The following is a 20120-nucleotide window of genomic DNA, read 5'->3' as shown; positions in this document are numbered from 1 at the left end:
ATTATTTTTCCTAAGCAGCAAAGGAGTAATTGCTCTGATTACCTTGGGACTGTTCTGGCTTGAATACAACTCACAGCTTTTTTCTCTCTCAAAATATAAAACAACAGAGCAGGCAACACATCTTGTTAATCATACCAGAAGTTAACTCGAATGCAAAAACATTTTCTTTCTCATTTTGTTATACATTAATGTCAGACAAACTAATTTTTTTCTATTTACTGCTGCTTTTAGCCATTATTACTGATCTTAAAAAGTTGCAATTTTTTTTGTTAATCCGAAAAGTGAAAAGAAAAGAGGAAAAGGGTGTAGTGAAAGGGATTTGATTTACCTTCCAAGGTGTGAGACCTTAGAGAAGCTAACTTTTCCCAGACACAGTTTTAACAATAAACCCAGAGTGATAACACCTACCTCATAAGTTAGCTTTAAGAATGCAATGCCATTATATTATATTATACTATACTATACTATACTATACTATACTATACTATACTATACTATACTATATTATATTATATTATATTATACTAGAGGCCCGGTGCACAAAAATTTGTGCACTCGGGGAGGGAGGTGGGGGGTCCCTCAGCCCGGCCTGTGCCCTCTCCCAGTCTGGGACCCCTCGGGAGATAACGACCTGCTGGCTTAGACCTGCTGCCGGGTGGCAGAGGGCAGGCCCAATCCCTAGGTGCAGCCCCTGGTCGGGCTCAGAGCAGGGCCATTTGGGGAGTTGGGGCACCGCCCCATGTCATGCACAGAGCAGGGAGGATCAGGAGGTTGCGATGCCACCCTCAGTCACGCTCAGGGTAGGGCCGATTGGGGGGTTGGGGCACCGCCCCCTGTCACACTCAAGGCAGGGTCGATGGGGAGGTTGCGGCGCAACCCCCTGTCACGCACAGAGCAGGGCCAATCAGGGGGTTGGGGCGCTGCCCCCTGTCACTCACAGAGCAGAGCCCATCAGAGGGGTTGGGGCGCCGCCACTCCCACACTCAGGGCAGGGCCGAAGGGGAGGTTATGGCCTTACCCCGTCACACACAGAGCAGGACCCGTTGGGGGGGGGGCGGGGGGGGAGGGGGTTGGAGCACCACACCCTGTCACACACAGAGCAGGGCCGATCAGGGGGTTGGGGCACTGCACCCTGTCACACACAGAGCCGCAGAGCGATCAGGGGGTTGGGGAGCTCCCCCCTATCAGGCACAGAGCAGGGCTGATCAGGGGGTTGGGGCGCCTTCCCCTGTCCTGAACAGAGCAGGGCGGATAGGGAGGTTGTGGCCCCGCCCCCTGTCGCACACAGAGCCGCAGGGTGATCAGGGGGTTCAGGGGGTTTGGGCACTGCCCCCTGTCACACTGATGCCGGTGCCGGGAGGCCTCGCGGCTCCGCTGATCCCCGTGCACTGGGTGTGTGTGTGGGGGGGAGTGTCCCTCAGCCCAGCCTGCCCCCTCTCACATACTGGGAGCCCTCAGGCGTTGACCCCCATCACCCTCCAATCGCAGGATCGGCCCCTTGCCCAGGCCTGATGCCTCTGGCCTAGGCGTTCGGCCCGGGCAGCGGGAACCCGCAGCTGCAGCGGCCCCACGATCGTGGGCTTCGCTTTAGGCCCAGGCAAGGGACCCCTAGCTCCTGGGACTGCCAGCTTCGACCGTGCCCAGCTCCCATCACTGGCTCCACCCCTACTTCCTGCTATCACTGGCCAGGGCGGAAAAGGCACCTGATTCTCCGATCATGGCTCCCCCCTGGGTTTCCGATCACTGTCAGTGGCAGGGGGCTTCTTCCTGCTTTCCCTTTGGCCTCCCTGCATTGTGCCTACATATGCAAATTAACCGCCATCTTGTTGGCAGTTAACTGCCATCTCAGTTGGCAGTTAATTTGCATATAGCCCTGATTAGCCAATGAAAAGGGTAGCTCGTACGCCAATTACCATTTTTCTCTTTTATTAGTGTTGATTATATATACTGAGTGGCCAGATTATTATGACCACCGACGTTTGTAGGCAAATTAGCTATAATTTTGCGCTGAAGTTGCTAGAGGGCCAGACCACTATAAATAGGGAAGCAGGAGGTTTACCACGACAGTAGAAGTGATTTTTTTCTTAAGATATGGGTAAACAATGTGATTTAACAGGCTTTGAACATGGGATATATATGTAGAGATAGATAGATAGATAGATAGATAGATAGATAGATAGATAGATAGATAGATAGAGATAGAGATAGATATAGATATCCAGGCACAATATAGACATTCAATAAATGGTAGCTACTATTTTATGATTCTTTTTACTACATGAAATTTCCTTTCTGTACATCAGGAATTTGTAGCTGAAATTAAAATGCACATTATGAAAAAAATACACATTATGAAACCAATGTGCACACATTTCTAATTACTAGCACCAAATCTTCAGCGAAGGTAGAGGATGTTATCCTAAGAATCAGCTTATAGAACAATTCATTCTATTTTCTATCCCTCCATTGGACAGTGAAATATCTGCTCAAATAAATTCAAGGGAAAGTGAGACTTATAAAATTTAGAAAGCAAAGCACTCAAATATAAAACAAAGAACAAGAGATAGGAATATAAACAATCCAATGTCCAAATTATCTGAAGCTATGGGAAAATGAAATGACAGATTGAAGTAAACAACTCAAACTGATTTTCCTTGGTTCTTGTCCAAAGAGGATACACACTTCAGAGACCATATCAGCAGAAGTTGACTCACTCAATTCTGCTCCAGTCTTGTCATCAACTCTGAGCTTACACTTATAGTAAGCTACACAGTCTAGATAAAAAGACATATATCTTATACCTATAAAATATGTTGATGCAGAAACTATTTTTTTTTACAATTTTCTGGAATTCTTATTTATTTTTTTCAGAGTCCAGTGGATTTCATTTTGGGTGCAGAGACTAGTTAAAACCAAAATGGAGTTCAATTTGCTTGCGTGTGTGTGTGTGTGTGTGTGTGTGTGTGTGTGTGTACGCATGTGTAATGGGAATGGAGGGTGAATGAGCTTGAGAAATGATTTATCTACACTCTTCTTCCTGATCAGTTTGTTCCTCCTTCATCTGTGGCTCCATGCTTTGGTTAACTACTTTATTCTGGATTTATGACACAACATGATAGTTGTAATATATTTGTTTCTACCACCAGTCTATGAGCTCGGGGGCAGAAGTTGCATCTTATTTATCCTTGTCCTCACACAGTGACTAGAATGTAGAAGACACTCAATTAAGAAATCTAGAGGGAACTAAAGTTACCATTCAATTAAAAGAGAGTTGACAACTGCCAAAATGCATATGCATGCAATTATGTTTATATGTGTCCATTGGGCCATAACAAATTAATGTTATTAATTTGGACTCCTCAGGCTTGCTGGAAATGAAAACTATCTTTGTGTATGTGTGTGCATTTATGTGGTAATGGAAAGCATGAATTTTGCTGCTGCTGAGAGTTTAGGGAGAGCTCTTCATATTTCTCATCCTATAGGACATTAACTCTGGCTTCCCTGCACTTTTTGCCTATTATTAAAAATCAACACCATTCTTTCAGCTTGGGTAAGCAAAATTAAGACTTCCCTTACTAATCATCCTCCATCAGCCCCTACATCCAATCATTTATCAAGTCCTGCTCATTTTACTCTCTGAGTTTTTATCTGAGTTCACTTTTCTCCATCTCAGCTGCCTTAGTCCAAGTAGGGTCAGCTCGCTCTTAGATTACTGAAATAGATTTCCAACTGGCCTCCCTTCTGATACCGTTTAGCCCTCAACAACTGGAGATATATATTTTTATATTTTCAATTTTATTATCTTTCCTAAAAACCGTTCAATTGCTTTCCCATTCTTAGGATTAAGTTCAAAGTCCTTATTATATCTCCCCTAGTCTTACCCGCTGGCCTCCTCTCCTTTCCTTCCCTTTCCATTTCAGCATCTCCAAGTTTCTTTTACTTGGACACCTAAATATCTCATTTCTCATTCTAGCTGAGATTTTAGTCTTGAATTACCAAAATAATTCAACTTCCTTTGGGTTAGAATACTCCTACATGTTAACTCTTCAGAAGAAATACTTCTTCAATGAAAAACTATAGAAGTAGCAGCTTGAATTAACATACTTATGTTTCATATTTTAAAAATTAAAACTTCCTGAATATTCACTAGTCAAGTTCTTTATTCTCTTGATTTAGTCAAAACATCAACCTACTCAATTAATACTCAACATCTGAAATACATAACTTATGTTCTAAAGATACTTAATGCCAACATATAGAGAGCCTAACAATTCAAACACATTATTATGTTCTTTAAAATACTTTTCTATTATTTAAATTAAACCATCACATGAAAACTGTTTTCTATTGCTTTATAACTTCCATAATCCAGTGACCACAAAGAACCACAATTTCTAAATGATTATAAACCTCAAAGGATCTGAAAAAATTTCTGCTGAAATAAATGCTTTGGTTAACATTTAAATTTTTATCATGAAATACATTTTTTAAACTTAACACTTTTCCTAGGGTAGAACAAAGACCATTTAACATACTGCTGTCATGTGGATTTTTAAATAAAATTATTAAAATAGATTTTCCCATTATAGTACTGAAAATATGAGAAGCTGATTTTCCTTCCTGTAAATCCAACCATGACCTACAGCTTTTACAATCCCCTTATTTTCAGTAGTAGAGAATTTAACAACAGCAAAAAAGATTAAGCAATGATCATATAATGATGAAGAGTTAACACTATAAGTATAGTTATGCTTAGACCTCAGGGAAGTTTGACCTCATCAACATCAGTAGGAGAACCTTACATTTATTTTCAATATGGATAATTTAAATGGTACCCACATTTGGTGACTGAATCATTTTTCTATTTGGGTGAACATGCTCAGTGAATTAATCCAAACTCAGTTTAGTATGCATCTCCTCCAGTTCCACCATTGACTTCCTAACTCAGCTTGCTTCCAACCTATGACAGTGGCATTGCTGTCTGTATGCTTATGAAACCCCAAGGCCATCATCACCTGTCATCCCTGCCATCTCACCACGCATCAGCCTTCCTTTCAATCACTTAATCACCTTGGCTATCCCTTGCAAAACTCTCTCTCTCTTAAAACCTCCCACCTGCCTAAATCACTCCCTTTCTTAAAGTTTGCTTTGTATCTACACAACAAGGACACTGTTTTCTTAAAAGTTTCCACAGAAGCTCTCTGTGGCTTTATATTCAGTCTTCCTAATTAAGAAAATTCTTCAAAATAATGTCTCTCTAAAAGAAATCACTAAATTTACTAATACCCAGAGTATCTTGCCCTCAGGAAGCATTCAAAAGTAATACAAAATAAGACACACTATCAATAGAGATTTTGTTTTCTAAATTAAGGCAGTTCAGGGGAATTTTTCCTAATAACATTGTAAGAGTGCAAAACAAATTACTTTGGTTATTTTTGTTGCTGCATTTTCATTTTAATCAGATAGAAGTCATATGTGTGATGTATACCTACATCTGAACAGGGCTTAATCACCTGCTGAGTATGTTTATGCAGATTTTCCATTTATGAAAGTTCTCCAATAAGGTTTACAAATAACTTCCTTGGTTAAGAAAACACAGAGATATCCTATATAATAAAAGGCTAATATGAAAATAGACCAAACGGCAGAACAACTGGAACAATCAAACAACTGGTTGCTATGATGTGCGCTGACCACCAGGGGGTGTGCACAGAACATGGCAGGCATCGGCCAGGACAGGAGCAAGTGAGCGGGAGCACCAGGCTAAGGCAGGGCACCAGTCGCTGTCATTGGGGCGAACCTCTGGTGGTTACTGAAAATGCTTTGCTCCCGTGAGCCACAGTCCCGCCCAGCACTCACACCTGCTGCTGGAGCCAGCCCCACTCACACCCACTGCCAGCACCCGACACCGGCCCCAATTGCTCAGCGCCATCAGCAGGTACAAGTGGCAGCTACCGGCCCCAATCACCCCTCAGGGCTTCTACACCTGTCCCTGATCCTGAGGGGAGATCAGGGCAGCAGCTGCTGCTCACACCCACTGACTGCACTGGCCCCACTCACACCTGCAGCCAGTGCCAGAGCCACCCCTTGCACCCACTGCCAGTGTCTGGCACCGGTCCCAATTGCTCAGTGCCATCAGCGGGTGCAAGTGGCAGCTGCCGGCCCTGATCACCTCTGAGGGCTTCTCTACCTCTCCCTGCTCCTGAGGGGTGTTTGGGACAGAAGCCACCACTCACACCCACTGACTGCACCGGCCCCGCTTGCACCCACTGCTGGCACTGGCCCCAATCGCTCTGTGTCATCAGTGGGTGCAAGCAGGGCCAGTACCATCAGCTTGTGGGAGCAGCGGTGGCAGGAGTGGGGCTGCCAGCAGACAGGGGACAGGGGCTGCAGCGGGAGGGGCCAGGCAGGGGCACAGATGATGGGCCGAGACCCACCCCTATACCTACGGCAGCCTCACAGCCCATAGTTCCTTTCAAGGTGCACGAATTTGTGCACTGGGCCCCTAGTAGATAATAATCAAATCCATCTGAAAATCACTGCTCACTATCTCTTTCCACATTTTTGGTCATATTAGATTTTTTCTTTTTTCTTTTTTTTAAACCAGTGTCCCCTGTACACAATGCACTCCATTAAAAGATGAACATTCTCATGCATTTCTCCTGTACGTCTAAAATTGACTGAATAATTATTATATTAACTAGAATACACATAATCAAAAACAAGTAGTGGTACACATATAGTGTTAAAAGATAAACTGAAGCATATTAAAATTTTTAAGAGTTTATTTGAGCAAAAATTGATTCAAATCTGTAGTGCCAAACCAGAAGTGGTTAAGAGTACTCCATCCACAGGGTCTCAAGAAAGACTTCCATAGAGAAAAGGCGGAAGCAAAGCAAGGAAATTAGTGATTGGCTGTAGCTAAAAGCCTATTTGGCTGTTTGTGGTTGCTTATCCTTAGGTTTCAGATTTCATAACCTTGAGCCATTTACAGGTTTAGATTTGGGGTTGTTTAGATAGGCTGTAAACATTAGAGCCACCTCCGTCTAATGGCTACCTTGTTTAATTAATATAAAAATAGTAATTTAGCCCTAGCTGGTTTGGCTCATTGGATAGAGCGTCGACCTGCGGACTGAAGGGCCCCAGGTTCAATTCCAGCCAAGGGCACATGCCTGGGTTGCAGGCTCGATCCCCAGTGGGGGGCGTGCAGGAGGCAGCCGATCAATGATTCTCTCCCATCATTGAGGTTTCTATCTCTCTATCCCTCTCCTTTCCTCTCTAAAGTCAATAAAAATATATTTTAAAAAATAAAAATAGTAATTTAAACACTTTTAAAGTACCATATATATTTCCATTTGTCTTTACTTCTATTTTCATTCAGTTTAAAATCATTGCAACAAGTCATGTAAAATAAAGACAAAGTGGAAGACACACAAACCAGCAAATGCATGTAAAACAATATATTTCATTTTCTAAAAATATATACATGCATATACACCGAAGTCTGCTAATTTCCTCATGTCGCTAAAGTAGAATAAGGATAAACATTCCCTAACTTTTGAACCTGGCATATTTATAAACAAATATTTACTGGATTTCTTCTATGTGCCAGAAACCCTATTGCCTGGGTTGGAGGCGCATCCGTGAATAAACAGATTTACAGTATAGATCTGTCCTCATGGAGCTTATACAGTGATTACAAGTTCATTCTAATGCAGAAATTCAAATGGATACTTAATTATTTTTCTCCAAAGATGCACTTGTAGCAATTACCTAGATGTCTTCTCATTGTTAAATGGAAGAAAAATGTTGTTATGAAAAAATGAAAACAATTTATTTTGAACATGTTGGAAGAACTGGAAATAACAGAATTGCAAAAACCACAACACAAACAAATGAACCCAATATTTGGAGTTTGATCACGTATTTCTGATGAATCTCCCAAATATAAATATTTACACATGTTCAACTCTTCATCCTTTATTTAAAAACTCTAGGCTGAGAGTGAACTGAACTTTCTAAAAGTTCTCAAAAATATTTTAAACAGGAAACCAGCTGCCTCCACCCAGCCATGGCAACATGTTCAAAGCACAATACTGCAGGAGTTCACTGAAGTCCTTGAATACTCCAGATGACTGCAGGTCAGATTTAGTCCTTGAATCATGTGCCTTTAAAAATGTAATTGCAGAGGAAGTTGAGAAAATAAAATTATTAGTGAATATGGACCTACCCAAGTTTCATAATTATGTTTTTTCTTAAAATACGGGATTAATTTACTTTGAAATCACAAGGCCACCAACTTCTGAATAAGAACAGCATAACTTTTCAAAAAGTAATAGACTAAATATAAAAGGAGTATGTAAAATTGATTTTGTATATAATTAAAAGTATACTCATTTATAGTACTATATTTATTTAAAATGCTATAAGGATATTAAATCATTTGTTTCTCTTGCTACAGAACATTTTAATATTCAGGAAAAACATAATAAAATAATGTAGAAACAGCAAAAGAGAAACAATGGAATTGTTAAAAAATGAACATTCTTAGCCCTAGCCTGTTTGGCTCAGTGGATAGAGCGTCTGTCTGCATACTAAAGGGTCCCAGGTATGATTCTGGCCAAGGGCATGTGCCTGGGTTGCAAGCTCGATCCTCCTCAGTAGGTGGCGTGCAGGAGGCAGCCAATCAATGATTCTCATCATTGATGTTTCTATCTCTCTATCCCTCTCCCTTCTGCTCTGAAATCAATAAAAATATTAAAAAATGAACATTCTTAGACTCTGTAACATAAGGAGAAATATCAACCTATACATACATAGCACCAAAAATTATCAGAACAGCAGCTGATAAATAATATGTTGATATTTTAGACAAAATGATGACTTCTTATCTCTGTCACTGGCCTATTAAATTTATAGCCTTGTTATATTTCTATGGACTCTTCTAAGTTTAAAATAATACCAATATATACTTGATTCTGATTATTGTAACCTGAATGCAAAATAAAAGAAGCAATCAGTTTTCAGACATATTATTTGGAGAAAAATAACTTCCCCCTGAAAAACAAATATGGTGGCTGTGCAATACTTAAGCTACTTCACATAATAATGAGATCCACAATCTTGATTTACCTGGAAAATTCCATTTGTAAGGTTTTGGGTCTTAAGAAATAAGACATGAAATCTTTTAAAATATACATGTTAGATTTGATTTGACAACCAGTTACTATACATGCTAGTGAGACTTTTTCCCTGTCCCTACTTTCTCATGTTAGACAAAATGTATTAGTAATTTGTTTAGACACAGAGTCCCCCGACTTCTCCAATCATCTTTTTAAGTGTTGGTATCTCTGGGTGTTGTCCTTCGGCATCAGAGAAAATAACACTAAAGTGAAAAGCAATTTAAAGCAGAGATCTTAACACAATTGCTAATTGATCTGTAATCAGTTTTCATCTGTTTGTTTTACTTGTAAGGTATAGTGTTGTATTTCCTTAGTAGAAACAAGTAAAGGAATTGGATTAAAAATGTCAAAATATCAGGAAGTGAATAGCTAGTGTTTATATTTCTCAAAAGATCTAGCTTTCCAGTCCCTAAAAATAGAAAATGTAAGACTTGCAAGGAAAACTGCAGAGTCTTCAACTCATACATTTCAGAAAATTTGGTTTTGTTTTGTTTCTTTACTCTCCCAACTGTATAAATATTTTCTTTTAAAAACTCTTTCCTAAGTAATCCCTATACTAAATCACAATTTTAAATCTTCCTCCAAAACTCTATTTTTACTTCTTTTTTCTCTACACTCTCCTATATCTGTATCTTTCATTTAATTTATTAAAAATGAAACAAACTAGAAAATGTGTGGATTCCTAGAATTGGGTTTCATCATTGCCAGTTTGACACCAATTAGGCTTTCTTACACTACATCCAGGAGAGAGCATCCTGGTACCAGTTACTTCCACAAGACATTCTATTTTTCATACTTCTCAGTAGCAATATAACATAATTATATCCTTATAACAACATCAGAATGGTGTAGTGGGACCCAGACAGCTCTGAGTCAGAATCAGAAAACCTGGGTAAATCTGTTCCTTGTGAAGTCACTCAGACACATGCCTTCATTTACTACAAGGAGATAAGCAAGCCTTGAAGATCATCTATCGTTGCTATGAGAATACTTCATAATTGTTTACATTCTGGAGTGTTATAGTCAATGCTGTATAATATGCTAGTCACTGGCCAGATGGAGTTATTGAGCTCATGAAATGAGAGTAGTCTGAAATGAGGTGTACTATAAATGTAAATTAGGCAAAGTAAGGAAAAGGAAAATGTAAATTGCTCATTGATAATTTCATGTTGATGGCATATTGGAATGATAATGTTTTTTATAAATTGGGTTAAGTAAAATATATTATTAAAATTAATTTCACATCCATTTTTAAACATTTTAATGTAACACTAAATTATGAATGTTACTTGAATAATATTTCTATTGAACAACGCTACTCTAAAATATCCAAAATATTTTGTTTTCTTCCAATCTATGTTTTGATTTTTTTTCATTAATCCTTGCATGTGGATATTTTTCCATAGATTTTTAGGAAAAGTGGAAGCGAGAGAGGGAAAGACAGAAGGCCCAGGCCAGGGGGGAGCCAGCAACCAAGGTACATGCACTTGAGGGGAATTGAACCGAGGACCCTTTAGTCCGCAGTTCAATGCTCTATCCACTGAGCCAAAGCAGCTAGGGCTATGTTTTGATTTTTAAAATTATGTTCAGTGTTTTGGGGCAATAGTTCTGTTTCTACAGAAGCTTCCTATCTATACTTCTAATTGAGATGATTACTAACAACATTATTTGCAAACATAAGCTTGAAAAATGCATTCTACTGATAGTGGAAATACACATTTCCATTCAGATATAACTGAGAAAGACATGTTCATTACCTGACACATGGCCATGTAATGCAGAAGAGGTGGTGAGGCAGCAGTCACACCAAAATATATGGACATGACTGTCCTCTCTCTCCTACTGAATCATGTATAGCTCTCTCCTACACCATTCCCATCTGCAAACGGGCATGCTGCATGTAACACCCTCAACCTGAAAATATCATCTTAATCCCCACCTGGGGCCACCCCATTTCTCTGGCATTTTTTATAATAAATATCTTTAAGAGTCACTTTCCCCCATCCTGTTCTCTCTTGAACTACATCTATCGATATTGAGGCCTACAAAAACAATCGAGGACTTCTACATTGCTAAATTTAATGTCTTTCTTGACCAATCAGTAGCATTTTCCATAATTGGCTATTCCTCCTTCTAAAAGCAATAATTTATTTGGCTTCTGAGAGACCCCTCTCTCATGGTCCTCTTCCTACTTTGTAGACTGCTGCTTCTCATTCTGCCTCCAGCCACTGACTCATCCCACCTCCTCTATTCTCCAGTGGTAACGCCTCTGAACACATCCAGTCCTTTGCCTTGAAAGCCGCCTATTTGCTGATTATTTCTCCAGCCTGAGATCTTCCTTTAGTTTGGACTCATGTGTCCAGCTGCCAACTTAACCACCACTTTAGTATTTAATTGACACCTCAAATTTCACATGTCCAAAAGCAAATTCTTGACCACTGCCCCAACCCCATCTAAACTGCTCCTCCCACTCACTGTCTTCCCTCTGCAAAAAATGGCTATTTCATTTTTCCAGTTTCTCAAATCAAGCCTAAAGATCGTCCTTTAGTCCTCTTTCTCTCACACTGAACATCATGGTTGTTGGAGAATTCTGCCAAATCTGGCAGGGCAAGGGGAGCTACATTCACAATCTCACAGGCTTCATCTTTAGTATCTACTTTAAACCACCTCATCTTGTATTTTTAATCTTTATTGTTGAAAGTGTTACATAGGTCCTCCTTTTTACCCCATTAACCTCTTCCAGCTCGTTTCCATCCCCAGGCCCTCATCACCCCATTGTGGGTGTCCATGGGTTATGCATATATGCATAGACATTCACTGGTTGATCTCTTCCTCCCCTGCCTTCCCTCTGAGGTTCAATAGTCTGTTCATGCTTCTATGACTCTGGGTCTATTTTTTATCATTTGTTTATTTGATTCATTATATTCCACATATGAGTGAGATCATATACTTTTCCTCTGACTTGTTATTTCATTCAGCATAATACTCTCCAGGTCCATCCATGCTGTTGCAAACAGTAATAGTTCTCTCTATTTTATTGCTGCATAGCATTCCATTGTGTAAATGTACCATAGTTTTTTTATTCACTCATCTACTAAAGGGCACTTAGGCTCTTTCCAAGTCTTAGCTATTGTAAATTGCACTGCTATGGACATAGGGGTTCATATATATTCTTTCTGATGAGTGTTTCAGGTTTCTTAAGATACATTCCTAGAAGTGGGATGACTGGGTCAAATGGGAGTTCCAATTTTAAATTTTTTGAGGCGATTCCATACTGTTCTCCATAGTGTAAACCCCCTTATCTTTTGCCTGGACTACAGTACTTTAATGGGTCTCCCAGCTTCTACCTTTTCTCTACTTCAATGTATTCTTTATAACATAGTTGGAGTAACCCTTTTAAAACTCAACTTATTATGTCACTCCTAGGATCAAAACACTTAAATGACTTTCCATCGGATTTAGAATAAAAGAAAAATTTATGACTGTGTCCTATGAGGTTCTCAAGACATGAAAATGGGCTACTTCTCCAAACTCTCCCCCAGGATCTAGGATTCCTGAATCTGAGATTCATACAGTTGGGGTGTGGGAACATTTTGAGAAATATATTACCTTAAAACTGCAGCTGGATTAGCTTCAAAGCAGGCCTGCCTCTGCCTGGCTCACTCCTTGCAGCTGCCAGCCTCTAGCCATTCCTTAAAGGGACTACACTGTCCTCATTTGAGACCTTAGCATTTATTCCTCCGGCCTCTAACTTTTTCCCCTAAGATTCCTCATGTTAGACTCCTTACTTCCTTCAAACTGACAGGGGAATTCTCTAATTATAGCAGAAGGACACGCATTCTCCATTCCTTCTTAACTTGCCTTTTCTTTCTTCAAGCACATATCATTACTTAATATGTGATACTATAGAACTGGTGGATTGTATTGCTTCACCCGCTAGAATTTATTCCTGATGAAAGGAGCATTTTAGTTGTGTTCACATCTCTGTTTCCATTGCTAGACCATTGTCTGAGACATAGCAGGCATTCACTGCTGAAGGAAAAAGCCTGCAAGAAAGAGTGACTTGGAAGTATTCTTTTTCTCCAAAGGGCAAGTATGACAATTTTTACTAAGTTGAGTCAGGCTCCTCTAAAGAAGGTGACTTTTAAAAATCATATGGTGATAAACTTTTAAGATTACCCTAGAAAAAATTTTCAGCAAGGTTAACTGCCATTTTGATTGTGATCAGGAACTTGATTCTTCCATACATCTAAATCACACACACACACACACACACACACACACACACACACACACACACACGGTGAATAGCTCTATCTACAAAAGACAAATATTTACACTTACTTGGCCACAAATGTTTTGAAACAGTGTAGGAAATGATGAGGATTAGAGTGAAAAAAACATGTGTATCCATTGCACAAGAGAATCAGAGGTTTCAAGAGACTGAAAACTTAGAAAGGGGAGTTGGTCTCTGTATTACTTATACCTCTGATACTATTTCTGTTAACATCTAGGTTTCTGAAATGTGCCATTTTTGTTAACTTATTCAGAGAACACCCTACACCATAATACAACTTAGAGCAACAAGTGGACAATGATGCCCACCTGAAGTGAGTATACTAATGTAAGATCCAGAAGCAGAAATTTGCTGTTGGCTAGGGTTAGGCCCTGGCTTTCTGTGAGAAGCCTGCTTTAATCCCATAAATACTTAAATTTCTCCCATCAGTCTGCACCATTAGATCAAATTTATTTTAGTCCCACATCAAAAGCTTAGAAGACAACTCTGGCCCATGGGGCTCAGTTGGCTGGGCGTCATCCTGTGCAACTAAAAGTTGTCAGTTCGATTCCCAGTCAGGGCACAAGCCCAGGTTGTGGGCTCAATCCCCAGTAGGGAGCATGCAGGAGGCAGCCAATCAATATTTTTCTCTCACATTGATGTTTCTCTCTCTCTAAACATCAATTTTAAAAAGTTTAGAAGATAGGATGTACATTTACATAGCATCAACATCTTTAGAATACATTTGTAACATGATGGAATTGCCACAGCCAATGTTTTCAATGCACACAATCATAAGTCTTATAAGTTAAACTTTGTCATTAACAAAAGAATAGAGAAACTGGGGGAGCATCAGCAATATGATGAGAGAGACCCTAAGGAGCTTATTTTGGGCTCAATTCAGTCTCATCATTGACTATGACCACAAAGAAAGTTCAAGAAGCATATATGAACACTTAGAAAATCCTTGTGATTACTCTACCTCCTAATTAGGAAGAGCTTACAGACAGAATCTTCCAGAACATCAAACTCCATGATTGTCTGACACTTTCACATGTCCCTCTCCTCTCCTTTCATACCAAGTGTTATTCCACCAAACAATTATAATTCTTACTCTTCATTTATGAATCATATTTTCATCTCATCCAGAAGCTGAGGAAAAAGAAGACAGGAATCCATGAATAAATGCTGAATAATAAATCCATTTAATCCCTTGAGACCATCATAAATTCAACTTTTAACATATGCCTTCATAATCCTAAATTCACTGAAGGAGGAAATAAAAGATTGTAGGGAAACTCCTCAAAATTATTTCCACATAAAAAAAGTCTAAATTTGTCTCAGGCTCTTTTTCATTGAAATATTTCCACTTTACCTTACCTGACATTTTTAAGGGTTACTGCAGCCTAAAAACATGCTCACTGGCCAGTGACTAATGGACTCACTTCTATTTTTTTTAGGTTTTAATTTTACAAATTAAAAGCAAACATTACAATAAGATACCATTTATTCTGCAATGGTCGTATGTTTGATTTCTTAAAAAAGATTTTAAAATTGATTTTGGGGGAGAGGATGGGAGAGGAAGAAAGAGAAACATCAATGTGAGAATGAGACATAGACTGACTGCCTCCTGTTCTCCCCAAACCAGTGATCGAGTCCCCAAACAAGGCATGTGCCCTGACCAGGAATCAAACCAGCAATGTTTCAGTACATGGGATGACACCCAACCAATTGAGCCACACTGGCCAGGGCTGGTCATATGTTTTGTACTGAGTACTAAGGATATCTCTTATTCCAGCTACCCCCCAAAAAATACTTCTCTCAGAAGTTTAACATCAAATATCTTCATATCTTTGCTACACATAACAGCAATTCTTAGCAAATATGATTAAATATAAACCATTCATATACTTTTTAAATATATAAAACTAGGGGCCCCGTGCACGAAATTCGTGCACTGGGTGTGTGTGTGTGGGGGGGGAGTGTCCCTCAGCCCAGCCTGCCCCCTCTCACATACTGGGAGCCCTCAGGCGTTGACCCCCATCACCCTCCAATCACAGGATTGGCCCCTTGACCAGGCCTGAGGCCTCCGGCAGAGGTGTCAGGCCTGGGCAGGGGACCCCCAGCTCCCTGCGGTTGCAGGCTCCGCCCCTGCCCAGGCCTAACACCTCTGGCCTAGGCGTCCGGCCCGGGCAGCGGGGACCCGCAGCTGCAGCGGCCCCACGATCGTGGGCTTCGCTTTAGGCCCAGGCAAGGGACCCCTAGCTCCCGGGACTGCCAGCTTCAACCGTGCCCAGCTCCCATCGCTGGCTCCACCCCTACTTCCTGCTATCACTGGCCAGGGCGGCAAAGGCGCCTGATTCTCCAATCATGGCTGGGGGGCAGGGCAAAGGCGGCCCCAGGGCCGCCTTTGCCCTGCCCCCCAGCTCTTAACTCCCCCCTGGGTTTCCGATCACTGTCAGTGGCAGGGGGCTTCTTCCTGCTTTCCCTTTCGCCTCCCTGCATTGTGCCTACATATGCAAATTAACCGCCATCTTGTTGGCAGTTAACTGCCAATCTTAGTTGGCAGTTAATTTGCATATAGCCCTGATTAGCCAATGAAAAGGGTAGCTCGTACGCCAATTACCATTTTTCTCTTTTATTAGTGTTGATATTAATAATCCTTAATCTGCAGAGCTATGACTTCAACAGAATGACCTTAAACACAACCCATCTTCTCTTTGATGGGCTGACTTCCTCCACTAAAACATCCAATTTTCCTTTTTACAAGGTCTCACACTCACAATCAATCACAACTGAGCACCTATAATTGGCCAGGAAACTGAGGACAGGCACTGGTACACAAAAGGCCCTCTATGAAATACAATCTTAGAATCTAGACCTGTTTAATTAAAATAAAATGACATGAGGTCAGTGACCAAAGTAATTAAAATGAGAAATGTCCTTAGTGATTTAGTCCTGATGACTTTCTGAAGATGAATCTTTACATTTTCACTATCCTCATCCGTTTGGGTGCATGGCAAAAAGACATGACTCCAGTAAAACCTAGATGATGGCAAGCTTCTAAAAGAGTAGATAGCACATTTCTACAATGTCAGTGTAGATATTATTTTATATATCATATAAATGCCCAATATTTACATAGTCACAAAAATAAATTATTATAACATGAGGTGGTTTAATTGAAAACACTGAGAAAAAAAAGAATAAAAAAGGAAATGAATGCTATTCCAGATACTAGTTCTATTCTATTTAGAAAAAAAGTAAATTAATATGTTTAAAGTTTGGATATCTGAGGGAAAAGTATTAATAAATAGGTGCTATTCTTTTTACTATGGATATACCATACTATCTATTAATAACATAGATCTTATATATACTCTTCACCCATTGAAATAAAATTTGAGATAATTTTATAATAATGAAGCCTTTCCATAATTTTAAGAAGGGGTGATCACTAAGCGTTTATTCATATTACACATCAAAAAGAAACAAAGGAAGCCAAAGTGTTCCCAGGGTCATTTTCAGTCACCTCGTGCATTTCATTTGTGAAAAACTAATAGTTGATGAAAATCGGTGATGATATTTCCTCTGAGAAATCTCAAGATATCCTTTGAATGCAACATTCAAGAAAATAAAAAAAGCATAAGAGCTGATTATGGGATCAGCCAATTTTACATGTAAATACTGCTTATTTTCAGTATCAGTTTCTTTTTTCTTCTCCCACAGGAGAGTGGACCACCTGAGAGAATTGTGATTAGGGTGGATTTGCAGATGTTGGGGTTGATCTTTGGCCTGTGTTTCAACCCCCTCCTCCCTGCACTTACTTACTCTGACTCCCATTCCAAACCATCCCGATTAACTTCTGCCACACTAACATTCCTAAAACACCAGTGCAGCATAATAGAAATAGCTCTGGAGCCAGAAAGACATTGCTTGGAATCCTGGCTCCAGCACTTACTCTATCTGTGGCTTTAAATAAATCATCTAACATTTCTGAACCTCAGACTCCTTTATGAAAAGGAAGATAATATGTAAAATGAAGATCATTTTACTGCATAGTTTTCAGAATTGCAGATATGTATGTAAATTATCTTGTATGTATTAAACATGACTCTGTGTTGGCAGGTGGTGATGAAGAAGAAGATAATAATGATGATAGTGAAGGAGGAGGAGGAGAAAAGGGGAACAAAGACTCCATCTCTTCAGAAATTTGCAATTGCCCCACTGTATATAGGGCAAAACTACTCTGCATTTTTAGATGCTCCACAGCTCTGTCCACTCTGCCATCTATTGAGCACGAAGTCATAAAGGTATACTTTTTCGTGCTCCAGTGAGGTGGATGATCCACCCCTTCCTTGCTTTATATTAATTCATGCCTCAAACCCTTTGCTCCAAGTACTTTTACAAAACAAAAGAGTCTTTTTCTTTTCAGTAATTACCCAAGTCCCACTGACTTCTCATGACTCAGAACAGAAAGCTGGACTTTTCGTTAAGGTTTCTCTAAAATCTTGCTGTAGAGGGAATTTTGGAAGGTTGTGGCATAAGAGGGAATTTTGGAAGGTTGTGGCATCTTGGCAGACTTCAATTGACCTTGTAATACCAGCATAAGAGATAGGAAACTTCTCCAACTAGAAGTGGACTGAGGTCATTTTCAACTTTAAAGAATTATCATCATCACATTTGTGGCTCTAATAATTAGATAAAACCTTCATAAATGTCAAGGTCTCGCCCATCATGAGGCACCAAGGAGCTCTGTTCCAGTGACCAAGCAGTTACTGAATCCAATGAAAACAAAGGAAGAATGGAAAATAGAGACCATTCCACAATCTGTTATTTCACAAGAAAATTATTTGTTGACATTTTGAAAAGGAAAATAATTTACATAAAGCATTTTACACATCGTTCAAATAGATGCACAGATATTTTAAATCATATTTCAAAATCACAAAAATCATACACATATTAGCATAACTAGCCTTTAATCAAATGCTTTTGTAAAAGTATTGCTAAAAGTCAGAATTCAAAAATATTTCATGCATATGTGAGGATATTTGACAATAAAATGATTAACAGCAAAACATTTAATCAAAGTTATAACAATACCCCATCCCACAAAAATATTAGCAAAAGTGTATTTACATGATTTTAGAAAATAGAAAAACTGGTGTTGATGTAAATAAGACTATCAAGAGAGATATCATGTGTATTTCAATGCCATGTGTTACATGCTTCTAATTACATGTTTAAGAATATATCCCTTCTATTTCTATGTAATAGACTTACTGACTCTACAGTCATTTCATAATTTATTTTTGCAAGAAACACCAGCAAATACTTCCCAATGGTTTCCAGAGATCTTTCCCCTTCAATTCTATAATTGTTTTCTATATAGTTAAATATCCCTTTTCTTTATAGAATGTATAGGGTTTCATTCTTTTATTCTATGTTCCTATTTCCTCCACACTACCCAGGTAACTTACATAAAGAAATCAATATTGGTGCTAAGTTTGAATTATTTTCTGTTATCAATGACAGGAGCTCAGCAGGAGGACTAGCAAAATTAAAATAACTCTAAGTGCATGAAGCATAAATTATGAAGGTTTACATAACAAATTTATTTTTCCCCTCTAAGAATATAGATTATTTCAAACACATTGACTAACTCATATCCACTGGGAACTACAAAACAGGGTTTTAATATCAATATGTCCTATTACGGTCTAAATTTAGAGTTTAAACTCTTACCTGAGTTTTGTTTAGTATACAGTTATTTTTTAGACAGGAAATGTACGATAAGATGTCAGGGTACATAATACCAACGGTGGGAAAATGGAAGAGGGAGGAAAGAAATCAAGTCCACTTTAAGCAGAAACTCCAAGTCCCTCTGTTTCCCAGACCTACAGTAGTTTTATTCTGCATCTTACAAGCAACTGTCCTTCCCTTTGTTCCGAGAACAACACATGCTCTGCCCCAGCAGGAAAATATAAAAATTAAATAGAAAACCACAAGGTTATTAAGCATCTTACCCTCTGGGCTTGCTGGGCTGCTTTAGCGGCTCAGTGTTACAGACACGTGTAAACAACAGAATTTCCTGCATCCCTTTCTCATCTGTATGGCTCTGGGGTCCTGGCCAACAGGATTATTTCCAGCCTTAAGGCCACTCCACACTAACTCGAAAAAGATTCCCATTGGTTGTGAAGTTTTATCAAAACCAATACCACAACACCCTCTGTGGATCACAGTGAGCTAACCAAAATGAAATCATTTCAGTGTTCCCTGACTGAGGATGGTTTTCCAACGCCTTGCATACAGCCCATTTGAAACTATGTACTGTGAGTGCAGAAGGGAGAAAACACCCACCCCTTCATCTGTAAGTCTGTTTACTGTCTAAAACAATACTCATAACTTGTAAAGTAATAGAAAAAAATAAAATTAACTGACTAAAGAAGGTGTCTGTCTGCTAAGATTACAGAAAGAAAAGGAAGTGTCATTGGTCAGATCTGACATTTATTAGATTGTGCCCCTCCAAAAAAGAAAACAAATATGTCATGAAATAGTTGAGGATACAAATCATGATGCAAAAACTGTCTGTCAAAAGCTGCGATTTCAGTCATGCTGGCAGGACTGTGAGCGGCAGTCTCCGGGACCCCCGACAAGAG

General features: G+C 39.5%; 1 protein-coding gene across 11 annotated transcripts in view; it reads right to left on the bottom strand.

Annotated features, from left to right (window-relative positions):
• CCDC102B (coiled-coil domain containing 102B) overlaps positions 1 to 19625 on the bottom strand; it is a 150760-nt gene extending 131135 nt beyond the window's left edge. For all 11 annotated transcript variants that reach the window (XR_009454112.1, XR_009454113.1, XR_009454115.1 and 8 more), the window contains exon 1: positions 19488 to 19625. Coding sequence is in view for 5 of the 11 variants with exons in the window: in XM_059706345.1 (XP_059562328.1) it covers positions 19488 to 19558 (71 nt within the window). In the remaining 6 variants the exon portion in view is untranslated. The remainder of the gene's footprint in view (positions 1 to 19487) is intronic.
• Positions 19626 to 20120: the final 495 nt, after the last annotated feature.

The sequence above is a fragment of the Myotis daubentonii genome, chromosome 8, assembly GCF_963259705.1.
Source record: "Myotis daubentonii chromosome 8, mMyoDau2.1, whole genome shotgun sequence".
NCBI classification, from domain to species: domain Eukaryota; kingdom Metazoa; phylum Chordata; class Mammalia; order Chiroptera; family Vespertilionidae; genus Myotis; species Myotis daubentonii.
The sequence above is the reverse complement of the archived record's forward strand: the minus strand, read 5'-3'. Positions and strand labels throughout refer to the sequence as shown.